General features: G+C 35.9%; 1 protein-coding gene across 18 annotated transcripts in view; it reads left to right on the plus strand.

The window, feature by feature from the left end:
* The window catches only part of Mkln1 (muskelin 1), a 284,064-nt gene that overhangs the window by 192,369 nt on the left and 77,294 nt on the right, over nucleotides 1-14,401 (plus strand). For all 18 annotated transcript variants that reach the window (XM_060374098.1, XM_060374106.1, XM_060374099.1 and 15 more), the window contains 3 exons: nucleotides 10,512-10,654; nucleotides 11,926-12,014; nucleotides 14,187-14,296. In XM_060374098.1, the coding sequence (XP_060230081.1) occupies nucleotides 10,512-10,654; nucleotides 11,926-12,014; nucleotides 14,187-14,296 (342 nt within the window). The remainder of the gene's footprint in view (nucleotides 1-10,511; nucleotides 10,655-11,925; nucleotides 12,015-14,186; nucleotides 14,297-14,401) is intronic.

Here is a 14,401-nt window from a genome sequence, read left to right on the forward strand (position 1 = left end):
TTAAAGTGTCTCTATCTTTGAAGGTGTTATAATGTAGATGAGTAAACAGACTTAGTATACTAGAATTCATGGCAGCCTAGTTTCTGTACTTATTTTTCTTCTTATTTACTTGTCTGTTGCTGTACTTGTTTGGGTCACTTGATAGTTATATATCTTATTTCAAAATGTTGTGTGTTAACATTTTGTTATACAGTACCACTATATTCTCAGGGAAAAAATTGTATTTTTATGTACATTGGCATTATTATTGAAATTGTTTTTTTACTATGAAATTCCCATTTCAACTATTTTAAAGATAGTAGCATTTGATGTTTTTTTTAATTTTTTTTTCATTCATTTAAAAATTAGTATGTACTCAAAAGGCACCAAGTAAAGTATTGGGAGTAGAGCTGTGAAGTATTTTCTCTGTTCTTGATGAACCAAGCAGAACCCTGAATCAGTTTTCAGTAGCATTCCATCAATTGAGTACTAGAATGAAAGTAACCTAAAGTTTTTGTAATTAAGTAAGATTAACATAATTTTGAACTAGATAATGTGTAATCAATTTGTTTTAATTTTAATTATGACCCAAATCTGAGATTTTTGTGACCATTCTCAAAGGATGTGAGCAATTTAGTTTTATTTATTGGACAGAATAGGCACAGTTTTGGTGTGTAGATAAATAGTGAGAAGTTTTATACTCATAGTGGTTGTTGGCTGTAAAGCTTATTTCTGACTCCTGGCTTGAAGACTGCAGAATGGACTTGATTTAAAGCTTTTTAGTGTTTAAGCTTTATGAAAGCTAGGATGCTAAAACAGCTAAGTCTTAGGAAAAGGATGTGACAGAAATCCTTTGCTCAAGGGGTGGAGCTGCATTGGTACTGAATAGGACAATATGAGGAAGTCCATCTGGAAGAGCTTATGGCAGTATGCTTATTTTGGGTCATATTTGGTACTTAAGAGTCTCCAGAAATCAGTGTGGTTATAAGTGACAATATGTGGCCAAGCTTTAAGGAGAAAAGGGTTCTTTGGGCTTGGTTACCTTTATGCCTAGGCCTCAGATAGTCTCCACAAATCTACTAAAGGAAAGTGAGTGATATACATGCAAAAATAACCAGAAATCCAGTATCTGTAAATAAAAAAGTTTAGATGTGGAATTAAAAGTACTAAATGATACTAGAATCACAACATCTAATCATATTTAAATAATGAAAAGATACTTGTAAGGAATAGGAAACTGTAAGACATAATCTAGTCAACTTGTGAAAAGCAAGTGGAATTGTACAAATGAAAATAATGATAACAAATCCATTTGGCCAATTTTTCCATTAAAAATAAACTTTAAGTCAATCAATTCTGAATCATCTATAGATTAAATGTAGCATGGATGGAAGCCTATCAATGCTTTAAGATAATAATATTTGTTAATGCTACATAGAAAATACATTTTCTCAGAGGTCTTATGAATATTCTGGGGTTGTTAAAAATGTAGAAGCAGTTACAGGTGTCTTAATTGCTATAAGATTACTTCGTAGTATTCCTGCAGCAATTTTATGTCAAAATAGTTTTAAAAAAATGAATGATTATTAAATACTATTATTTACTTTGGAGGCTTGAGGGCAACTGAAACAGATTAACAAACAGCTAGTTGTTTTTTTTTTTGTTTGTTTGTTTGTTTCATATAACCTGTTCTGGTCAAGAAACATAGTGATTACCTACTGGGATGGAGATATATAGCTGGGACATGTTTTAGCTTTTTACATAAACTCATTATTTTTCAATTTGATGAACTATGACGCGACTATAATAGGAGTTGGTTATTTTCCAGGGAAGGAGGGAAATATAAGAAAATCAAGCATTTCAGTGTAATTTCTTTGTTTTGTTCAAGTTTGCAAAAGAGCCATTGTTTGTTTTTTAACTTTTTATTGATTCTTGGTGAATTTCACATCATGCATTTTCAATCTCACTCATCTGCCTTCTAACCCATTCTCTACCCAGCAAACCTCCCCCAAAAGAAAAAAAATGTCATTGTGGAATCTGTAGTTTATCACAATGAGTTCCACAGTATACCCTTTTGTCTACACTTCTTTACTTGCAAATGTTCATTGCGGTGATTAATTGGTGTGGTTCGAGGCCTCTGGCTCCGCTACACCGTCAATACTGGATCCTCACTGGGACTCCTCTTGGATAAACTGTTGTTGCCTTGTGCCATGGAGACCCTGCAGCTTTGGATCTGTAGGACCAGCTCCTTCACACGCTCCAGCAGTTCACGGATGGGCTAGGTGCAGGGCCAGCTCTACTGTGCTGCCCAGGTGAGGTGGGCTGGGCCAGCTCTCCTCCTCTCACACACTCGTGCCAGTTTACCAGCAACCCCACAATCAGGGCCAGCTCTACTGTGCTGCCCAGGTGAGGCAGGACCTAGAAAGAGACATTATATTATATTAAATAACTTTATGTATTGTTTTCCTTTGTGTTTTTGGGTTCCCTTTAGTAGATTTGTGAAGACTACCTGAGGCCTAGGCATCAAGGTACATTACAGGGTTTCACCATGTAGTTCATGCTGGCCTCAGAATTGTTAAGTAGCCAAACCTGGTCTGAAATTTGCATTTCTCCTGTTTTTCAGAGTCCTAGGTGTTGGGATTATTGGCACGTCACACTATGCCTTGATTATAATATAGTTTTAATGTCTGTAATTTTCAACCAGTAAAATGCATGGGCTTTACTATGTACCTATCCAGTTTGAACAATGCACATACTGATATAACTTAACACCAGTCAGCCTATAAAATATTTCTGTTACTTTAGTAAGTTCTCTTCTAACTTTTTAAAAGAGAATTTCATTGTCCCACTGCCTACCCAAAGGGAACCAAAAGTAGGATCTTTTGCCACTGCTTAGTTTCACCAGTCCAAATATAATATGAACGGATTCAGAGAGTGAATGAGAGTGTGAATGTGTGTGATTTGTATACTCTTATTACATGGCTTTTTATGCTTGAAAGGTTTTCACTAGTTATCTGGGTTGTCATGTGCTTTAGTGTTTCTTTATGTTGTATGATGCTGTTTCATTGTATGTGTGTACAACAATTTTATTCTTTTTGTGTATATGTGGCTTTTCTTCAGTTTGGGGTAATTAGGAATAAATTTTCCATAATATTCCTTTATAAGATTTAAAGGATAATTCATATTTTTATTTATTATGGATGAATATTTAGAAATATAATTGTTGTACTCTAAGGCAGGGATACTTTAGATGAAAATATTAAAGTTGTTGCTTTGCAGCCTCACAAAATGGCTGACACACATTTTAATTTTGTAATTATCGTTGGTATGAGTAATTTGTAATTTATAATTTATAATTCCTGGGTGACTGATGATATTAAGCATTTCCCCTTCACTCACTTATTAGCTGTTCCTGTAGGATTTTTTGAGTGGGAGAGAGAGGGTCCTAGAGATTAAATCAGGGCCTCACATATGCTAGGAAAATCATCTTCTGCTGAGTTTTGCCTCTCCTGGGTCCTGTTTAGTTTTTAACTGCTTTTGTTGTTGTTGTTTGGTTGTTTCTGGCTTTTTGAGAAAGAGTTTCTCTGTGTAGCCCTGGCTAGCCTGGACGTCATTCTGTAGACCAGGCTGATCTCAAACTTAGAGAAATTTGTCTGTATCTGCCTCCCAAGTACTGGTATGAAAAGGGTGTGCCACCACTGCCCAGGTCCTGTTTAGTTTTTTAATGAATTATTTTACTCATTTTTTTAAAAAAAGAAGATTGTGTTCTTTTTATATCCTGTACATAAGTCCTATTTTGAATTCCTTTTTATCTGTGTCTTGCCAATTCATTTTCTTAGTATTGTCTTTTATTCATCTTTTAACAGTTACTGATGCCAATGGCTACATTTTTAGTAAGTTTTCATATACACCTTTGAAAATACTACTAGACACTGAACATATCTCTTGCCTCCAGAAGTTTTTTTTTTTTTGTACCATTTTTAGTCCACCCACCTCCATCCTTGTTTCTAGGCATTCCCTTATCTTTGTTCTTTCACTATACATTGCAGTTTTAGTTTTTAGTTTTATAGTTTTCACTTTATCCTGTTCTTGCTTGCCCCTCCCCTCCCCTCATCTCCTCTCCCCTTCCCTTGTCTCTTCTCCTCTCCTCCCCTCATCTCCTCTCCCCTCCCCTTGTCTCCTCCCCCTATCTCCTCTCCTCTCCCCTCACCTTGTCCCCTCCCCTCCTCTCTCTCTTTTCTTTTCTTCTTTTTTCTTTTCTTTCTTTTCTTGGGACAGGGTCAGATGTGCAGATCAGGTAGGTTTTAAGTTTATTATGTGGGTCTTCAACTTAGTGATACTGCCTTGGTCTCCCAAGTGCTAGAATTACATTCATGAACCAACATGCCAGAATGTTACATAAGTGGCATAATATATATTTTTATCTTGCTTACTTGATTCAAAATAATTATTTTAAGGTTAATGTTGGAAACATACCTGTGATGTCAGAGACTGTGTAATATCTTCTGGACCCATAAATTGGTACCACTCATCTCCATGACTAAATTTTATACACTCTTAGCTGAACTAAGACCAGCTAAGGCAAGGAACCCTGAACACCAAACCAGATATTCATTCAGGGCAGAGATGCCGAAAACTCACTGCAGCAGTTGGCGCCCACTTGCAGAGGCTTCCGGATGCTATGCCAAAGCCAAAACTAGAGCCTGATCTGGATCCAGAGGCAGAGTCAAAACAAGATTCAGACCCAGATACTGATCCAGAATAGTCCTCAGATATAGAGTGTCTAGGAAGGAGACTCTCCATCACAGAGGAACTGCCAGCACCAAGACAGCCATCTGGGACCTAGGAAAGGAATGTGAGATGCCAGATAGAACTCAACAGTCAGGAAAGTCGACCTGTGGGGAGTGTCTGTTGTTGTAGTTTACTCTCAGAAGAGGACTGAGGATAGAATTTGATACCTTGAACAATATCTTGACAGAGGAAAGTGACACCTCAACCATACTGCCACCTAGTCCTTCCCCAAACCTGAAGATAGTGCCACTGAAAAAAAGGTGACCTTGAAACACTTGAAATAGCAGTGACAACCAACTATTGAATTTCTTACACATAAGTCCCAATGCAAAAACAGTAGGTAGTTTGAAAACCCGATATATCTGCCACCCCCAAGTTACAGTCCCACATAATGACCACAACTGAGAAAGAGACAGCCTAGTCTGAAGAAATAATGCTTACTTCATGTACTACAACAGTAATCTACCTGGCAAGACATGCTTTCTGGTACAGTAGTGACACAGATGTCATGGTAATAAACATTAGAAAGAAAGTGTTATTATTTGGACCAAGAACCTGTGGCTAGATAGGGTATAGGCTCTGCGAGAGAATCTACTGCTATGACTCTGCTGAGTGGACATAGTATTAAATTGACTCCTGTTGACTTGTTATACTCATAGATTAGAGTACCTGTCAGCTCTTATTCAAGAAGATGCCTTTTGTATGACACAATAATAAACCCATAGAGACCCCTAATAGTCAAGGTGCCGAGAGTAAGAGACTGAGGAATGTTCAGCCCTGAATGGGACATTTGTGTAACACCCCTTCTCTCAGGACTCGGAGATCATTTGGAAAGAGGGAACAGAAGATTGTAAGAGCCAGAGACAGTGGATGACTAAGAGGGAAGAGGATTTTCTGGACACAGGACGCACAAGGGAAGTTGTACTATGGATTCAAAGCAGTCATAACAGCATGCCAATGACCTGTGTAGGCTCAGGTCAGACGAGATAACAAAATGGAGATGAGAGGTGGGCATGAAGTACTGCCCCAAGCTAAGGAGCTATTGGCAGTTGATAGCTGCTGGGAGAGGAATAGTCATTTTTCTTTAAAGGTATGGTTCTTGCCCAGTAAAGGCTACACAACCTAAAGTATATGGGCAGCATGAATGATACTTCACAAGTTTTTAAGAAGAAGATGCAAAATTGGGGGTGAATAGGGTCGGATCTAGGAGAAGTAGGGGTGTGTGACTATTATCGAAGTACATTGTATAAAATTCTCAAAAGAGCAAATAAAAAACAAGAAACCCTGTAAACTCAAAGAGAGATTTGTCCAACAAGAAGACCTCACAGTTTTAAACATCTAAACATACATGCACTGAACACTGGTCTACCCAGTTTCATAAAACACGCTTTGCAAAGCATAAAGACACAGCTTTACAATAGTGAGTTTGACTTTGTGTCAAAAAGTAAACAGAAGCATTTTGATTATGACATCATACATCAAACAGACTTAACAGACATCTACGGAACAGTCTATCCTAAAACCGCAGAATACACATTCTTCTCAGCAGCCTGTGGAACCCTGTGTAACATTTTATATCAGGAGATAAAAGAAATCTTAATAAACAGTTATTGGAAAATAGAAATAAGTACTTGTATTCTGTCTGATGACAGTGAAAAAAACCTACAAACCAACAGTAAGAATGACTGTAGAACATATATAAACTCATTCAAATTTAACAGCACCCTATCAAAAAGAAATAAAAAGCATTTTAAAAACCTAATGAAAATGAACCACAGCATACCAAAGCCTATGGGATACAAAGAAAGTAGTCCAAAGAAAGTAGATTTGAACTCTTAGTTCCTACAATAAGAAATTAGAAATATCTCATAATTTAATGCTATGTGTTAGGGCCATAGAAAAATAAGAACAAGCCAGGCAGTGATGACACACACCTTTAATCCCAGCACTCAGACAGATGTATTTCAGGATTCAAGGACAGCCTGCTCTACAGAGTGAGTTCCAAGACAGCTAAGGCTACACAGAGAAACCCTGCCTCTAAAAACAAAACTAAAACGAGAGAAAGAGAAAGAACAAACTTTAAATCAGTAGATAAAAAGAAATGATTAAGACCCTGGAGACAACGGCTGAGCAGGTAAGGGTCTGTAGATCTATGCATAACCTGAGTTCAGATCTCTGCACCAACTTATGATCCTATGTTCACATTACCTGCAGCCCCGAGGGGCAAGGACAAGAAGACTAGTGGGGTGTGTTGGCTGCCAGCCTGGCTAAAAAAAAAAAAAGGAACTTCAAGTTATGGGAGTGACTAACACTAACAAACTCTTTATTAATGGGAGTTTTTACTCTGATAACAAAATCATATAAACACACAATTAGATCAATCTCCCTGGTGCATATAACCGCAAAATTTTCACAGTGAAGTACTCATAAACTGAATATAGGAGCACATAAAAAAGATCATTATTCTGATCAGTTGGCTTTAGTCCAGAGATGGTGGGAGAGTTCAATATAGAAAAATTAAGGAATGTACAATGTCGTATGAATGGACTCAATGACCATGATTACATGATTGTCTCAATAGATATTAAAAACATTTTCAATAATATACAACTTCTTCAATGGTTAAGAGCATTAGCACTTCTGGAAGATCTAGGTTCATTCCCAGCACCCACGTAGCAACTCAAAACCATCTGTAACTCCAGTTCTAGGGAGTCCATCACCCTCACTGGCACCAGCAATACTTTCAGTAAATGCAGGCAAAAAAAAAAAAAACAAAAAACAAAAAAAACAAACCAAAACAACCAAACCATATCTCAACATTATAACAAACCTATGCCTAACATTATACTAAATAGGGCAGAGCTCAAAGCATTTCTACTAAAATTAAAGAAGATAAGGGTCTTCATTTTCACCACTCATTTAATACAATACTGGAATTCTTAGCAAGAGGGTCAAGACAAGAGAAACAAAAGGCCTAAAAATAAGAAAGATTATCTGGGTGTGGTGGCGCACACCTGTGATCCCAGCACTCAGGGAGGCAGAGTTAGGCAGATCTCTGTGAGTTCAAGGCCAGCTGGTCTACAAAGAGTCTAGGAGAAACAAGGCTACACAAAGAAACCCTGTCTCTAAAATTAAATGAAATAAAATTAAAAAATAAAGTAAAATAAAGGAAAGCTTTGAAGGTGAAAAGATTCTATGTATAAGATCCTACAGACTGTACCAGAAAACTCTTAGAGCTGACAACACTTTGAGCAAAGTTGCAGGCTAAAAGATCAGTAGTATTCTCTTATACCAGCAACATGTTCAGAAGGAAATTAGAGGAATGGTCCTGTTTACATGCCCTTGAACTAAATTTAACTAAAGATGTGAAAGACATGGGAAACTTAACACATTCAAGAGAGAAATTATAAAAGATGCTTGAATTTGAAAAGACCTATGCTCATGGATTGGAAAAATTGTGGAAATGGTTACCTTAACAAAAGTAGTCTACAAGATCAAATGGAATTCCAATCAAAAGGCCAGTACCTATCTCAAAATTTATTTGGAAACTCAGAAGACTCAGATATCAAAATCAATCTTGTATTGTGCTCCCCCACCCCAAGAAGGAAAGAAAGCAATTGAATAAGCAGAGGTATCACTGTATCTGGTTTCAAGGATATTATAGAGCCAAAGCTTAGCATGATACTGGTGCAATCAGAAATGTAGATCAGTGGACCAGAATAGAACATCAAGATGTAAATCCATCAGCTACAGCCACCTAGTTTTTCATAGAAATACTAAAAGTGCTCATTGGAGAAAAGATGAACACTTTAACAAATGGTGTTGGGAAAATTGGTACCTATATGTGAAACTTTGTTGTTGTTGTTTTTAAATGTTATACCTGAGAATCCCCAGTCAAATGTAATACCATAAAAACATACTCTTGTGCTTTTTATGTAGTGCTTCAAAGTTTTTTGGTTTTTCAAGACAGGGTTTCTCTGTGTAGTCTTGGCTGTCCTGGACTCACTTTGTAAACTAGGCTGGCTCTGCCTCCCTGAGTGCTGGGATTACAGGCATGTGTCATTGTACCTGGCTAGTGCTTCGCAGTACTATACATAAGAACTACAACTTATTTTCATGATAAAAAGAAGTTGTATATTATTGAAAATGTTTTCTATGTTGTATATTATTGTTTTAAATGTTGTATATTAGTGAAAATTACATCTAGATAGATCTTCCATGTTCATGGATCGGTAGGATTAACGTGGTGAAATGGCCATTCTGCCAAAAACGGTCTACAGATTCAATGCACTTTCCATCAAAATACCAACACAATTCTTTACAGAACTTGAAAGAACAGTTCTCAATTTCATATGGAAAAATAAAAAACCCAGAATTGCTAAAACGATCCTGTACAACAACAGTTCGTCTGGCGATATCTCCATCCCTGATCTCAAGCTATACTACAGAGCAATAGTAATAAACACTGCATGGTTCTGGCATAGAAACCGGCTTGTGGATCAGTGGAATCGAATAGAAGTCCGAGAAATAAACCCACACACCTACAGATACTTGATTTTTGACAAATATGCCAAACCATACAAGGGAAAAAAGATAGCATCTTCAACAAATGGTGTTGGTCTAACTGGATGTCTACATGTAGAAAAAATGCAAATAGATCCATATTTGTCACCCTGCACAAAATTAAAGTCCAAGTGGATCAAAGACCTCAACATAAAACCAGACTCACTAAATCTCCTAGAAGAAAAAGTGGGGAAGAGCTTTGAACTCGTTGGCACAGGAGACAATCTCCTGAACAGAACACCAACGGCACAGGCTCTAAAATCAATAAATGGGACCTCATCAAACTGAAAAGTTTCTGTAAAGCAAAGGACACTATCATCAGAACAAAATGACAGCCTACAGACTGGGATCTTCACCAACCCTATTTCTGACAGAGGACTAAGATCCAGAATATATAAAGAACTCAAAAAACTAAAAAGTAACAAATCAAGTAATCCAGTTAAAAAATGGGGTACAGAGCTAAACAGAGAATTCTCAATAGAGGAATATAGAATGGCAGAGAAACACTTAAATGTTCAACATCCTTAGTCATCAGGGAAATGCAAATTAAAACGACCCTAAGATTTCACCTTACACCCATCAGAGGAGATAAGGGAGGGAGGGAGGGGCCTGCAGCTGGGATACAGAGTGAATAAATTGTAATTAATACAAAAAATAAATTAATAAAACTGAAGAGAAAAAATACATCTAAATATTTTATTTTAAGAAATAAACTTTGATCAGTTTTGCTTAATTTTAAATATTATATATATTCACACACATATAATGTATATAATAATGACATTTTAATCAGCCAACTTCATTCCATGAGTGGTTGTTTGCCATTTTTGCAATATAATCTTTCTCTATTTGGTTATTCTTAGTCTGGTGTGTCTTTAGTTCAGTATCATTCACTGGTTGTAATTTATATGAGTAAGCTTTTGTCTTTCTGTTTTCAGCATTCAGGAGAACATAGTTGAAGGCTTTTGTTGTGAAAAGTGGAAACAGCCATTATAAAGATGTTGTTTATTATTCCTTATCTTTAAAACAAAACAAGAAACTTCAAGCTGCCATCCATCCTAATATAGAACTTATGCATTATTCTGTTAACTGTCAAAAGTTCTAACATCTAAAGTTGTTACGTGTTTTAAGCAGAGGGTATAGTTTTATTGTTTCTTCTTTCTGTCTTTTTTCCTTAGTACTTGATTCTGAAGCTTGAAAGGCCTGCTATAGTTCAGAATATTACATTTGGAAAATATGAGAAAACTCATGTCTGCAATTTGAAGAAATTCAAAGTTTTTGGTGGAATGAATGAAGAAAATATGACAGAGCTGCTGTCCAGGTGGGTTTGGTTGTCAGGAAGAAAGTACTGTCTTTGAAAGATAATATAAGCCTAGTGTCGTCCCCTCCCCCCTTTTTTTAATAGCTCAAATTTTGTGCCCTTTCCTAGGAAGTAAAGGGCCTTTCTCTGGTTCTATTTCTTGGGCCTTGTTTTTTTTTCTTTTAACTACTAGATACTAGTTAAAACTGTAAAATGATGGAGAAAGAATAAAATGTTTCCCCCCCGCTCATAATTTTGATATGTCAGTAACTTTAGAAATGCTTTCTACTTTAGTGAAAAACTTCTGATATTGCCCAAAGCCTGGGTTTAGTCCCCAGCACTTCCAAAACAAACCACCCATTTGTGGGTGGAAGGACAAAAACCATGACTATTGGAAAATAGAAACCTTACTCAGAACATGAATTTGCCTGATCCAGAAATAGTACTCTATTAGTTTACTGTTAGAAATGAAAAAGGGGAAGACTCAGTAAATGAAAACAGAACAAAGTATGACTGTATGTAGAACAATGCTTGCGATTTGGGAAGATCTCAATAAATTGGAGTTCTAAAACAGCTGAATCCCAAACATGATGAAAAGTCACACAGTCAGTGGGAAGAAAGTCATGAAGATTTGGAAAGTATTTGTGACATGTTTATCCCATTAAGAATACACTTTACTTACATAAATACTAGTTATGCTCTGATTTAAGAAGTATTTTAGAGTATAAGGTGGTCATCATGATAATAAGGCCTTTTTGGTAAGCACTTGCATCAGTCTTGGTTAAACAAGAGATGATATGGTTTAGTTTTTATTGAGGTTAATGGAGATGCTTTTAAATCAACAGAACAAGATTGCCTTTGAAAATCTGTGGATGATAAAAAATATAGTTAAGAAATTTAATTTCTTGACAGGTTTTAATAGTTGGCCTTGTTGAAGTTGTTAGATATGACTGAATTATAAATTCTTTTCCTACTACTTGAAAAAAGATTAAATTGTACATTAAAGATAGCCACACATTTCCATACAGCTAGCCATATTTTCTAGTTAAGAGGGAACATTCTTCATTTGCTCTTGTATAGTTTTAAAAAACAACAGTATTGCAATTGACTGGGATGTGCACATCTTGACATGTTTCTCGTTCAGTTATTTGTTTATATTGTCTTGAATAGACATTGTGAGCATTGGCCTAAGCTTAATGTCTGAGTATAATAGAAGAGTGTTTTAGTGTTTACTAAATTATGAAATCATATTTGATAACATGCAGGGTTTTTTTTTCTTACCCCCCCAACAGTGGCTTGAAGAATGATTATAACAAGGAGACATTTACTTTGAAACATAAAATTGATGAACAGATGTTCCCTTGTCGATTCATTAAAATTGGTAAGGTTTTAGTGTTTTTTAATTAGAACAGTTTTTTAATGCCTTTGGTTCATAGGCTCTAGTGTATGGACCAGGTTCTATAGATCCCTATGTTTTAGTGTTTACATTAGAACCTTGCTGCACTAGTTAGTTTGTGCACTGGCTTTGACTGCTGTTCCCCCAAGGTAGAGGTGAGATCACTTAGCTTGTCAAACTGAAAAGATTCCTGTTGGCCCTTTACAGAAATATCTGCTGACCATTGCTTTTTGAGTCCATTGTTAAATGACAGTTATTTCATAAGGATATTTTTCCAAGTGTTTTCTCATTTGAAAGGGTTCTTAAAAGATTTTGTGGGATGTAGTTATCTGCCGTAATTATTCATAGAGGTTTGTCATTTATTCTAGAGCTGTCAGCTGAAACCAAACACTGATAAGTTTTTCAAGGCACTGTAATGTGATTATTTGCTTTGTTTTTGTATGTTTCACCTTTTTCATGAAATGCTGCTTAAACTTACATAGTCAGTCTCACAATTCAACAATGATTTGCAAACCACAGTTCAGAAATTCTGTCTTAAGGCATGTATTTATCCGTAAGTGTTTTAGCTTATGCAAGTGCTTGTAATATATCCTTCCAGTTAGACTTCTTAGGTTTTTCTGTATTTCTTTAGATTTAGTATTATGAAGCCAGGGATGTTAAGGAGTGAGTCTTTGGATTTCCATTTCTGCCTCACACCTTTAGAAGTATTTTATTAAAATTAGAATTAAAGAAGTCAGATGTACTAATAAGATCAATAATTAATGCCAGAATCTCACATATTTGCATTTGAGAGAAAAAAAATTTTTGAAATAATAGTATTTAAGAGTAGGCTTAAAAGGAATAGTTGAAACCCTCAAGACTATGGTAGGACTTACAGTATTTATTCAAGCTCCAGGAAAACATTGATTCATTAAAGCCTGTTAACCACTTGTGTTATTAGTTAAATTTCTTCTGTATACCTAGTAGTTGAACAGAAATACTGGATAGCCAGCCAAGTCTTTTAAAATTTCAGATAGACAGCTATGTTATCTTCAAGTGACCAGTTCTTTCCTACTGTAATTTTCTTTTTCTACTTCTGAATTAGTTTTTTTTTTTAACTTTATGCACATGTTTGCCTTCGTGTATGTGTGTGTACCATGAACTATGCGCCTAATGCATGAGGTCAGAGGGGGGTATTCGATCCCCTGGAACTGGAATTATGGTTGGTTGTGAGCTGCCATGTGGGTGCTAGGAACTGATCTGGAAGAGCAGCCAATGCTCTTAACTGCTCAGCCATCCCTCCATCCCTACTACCCACAGTGTACTTGTTAAGACATACAGTGTAATACTGAATTGTAGAGAAATTGGCTTCTATGTCTTCTGACTTGAATAAGAGTACCTAATTTTCTTCAGGTTTATTGTTTAAGGCTTAAGATAATTTTTAAAAGTAATTGAGCACATTTTTTTTTTAGCCAGTGTTAAGGTAGTAAATTATAAAGTACATTACTGAACTTTTTATTGAATCATCTTGTATTCCTTGACTGAAGTCTATTTCCTTACATAGAAAACTGAGATATTTTTTGTTGTTGCATCTTTCCCTTATTATTAGGATATATGTTTTCATAGCTGAGATTGACTTTAAAGATTTTTTCCCCCTTTGGCTTTGGTTTCAGGATTATATATTGATAAATAATTGTTTAATTTCTGTACTTGGATTGATTTTAAAATATTCTCTGTTGTCAGTAACACTGTCAGTAACCTCTGTTATATTATCTAGTCCTGATTTTATGTATTTAGGGGTAGATGTATGATTTTGAATTTATATCAGTGTTTTAAACTAAAAATATGATGGCATCAGTCAGATTTGTTTTTTAATATCACAAGCCATCTTTCAAAAATTAAATACTTACTTGTTTTTAAGATGCATTTGTTGAAAATAGTATATGTTTTTGTTGTCGTTGTTGGTTCTGTTGAGACAATTTCACTCTGTAGTTCAGGAACTCATGTTCCTCCTGCCATACCCTCCTGAGGGCTAAAATCTAACCGTGTGGCATGTGTGCAGAAATTTTGATGAATAAATCCATATAGGCTTAAACATTAGTGGCTTTACTTTGTTAAAACTTTATTTGAAAATATTAATATTAATTTCTCCCCTCTTTTTGCTTTTCTTCCTTAAAGTTCCGCTTTTGTCCTGGGGGCCCAGCTTTAATTTTAGCATCTGGTATGTTGAACTTAGTGGCATTGATGATCCTGATATAGTGCAGCCCTGTCTGAACTGGTACAGCAAGGTAGGACTGTGCTTTACAATTAGACTTTGATACCTAGTGAGGGAGAGACGTGTCAGCGTCTTTATTGTGACCGATCGAAATGTTAATATTAGTAAAAATTGTGAT

Source organism: Meriones unguiculatus, chromosome 21, assembly GCF_030254825.1.
Source record: "Meriones unguiculatus strain TT.TT164.6M chromosome 21, Bangor_MerUng_6.1, whole genome shotgun sequence".
In the NCBI taxonomy this organism is placed as follows: Eukaryota; Metazoa; Chordata; class Mammalia; order Rodentia; family Muridae; genus Meriones; species Meriones unguiculatus.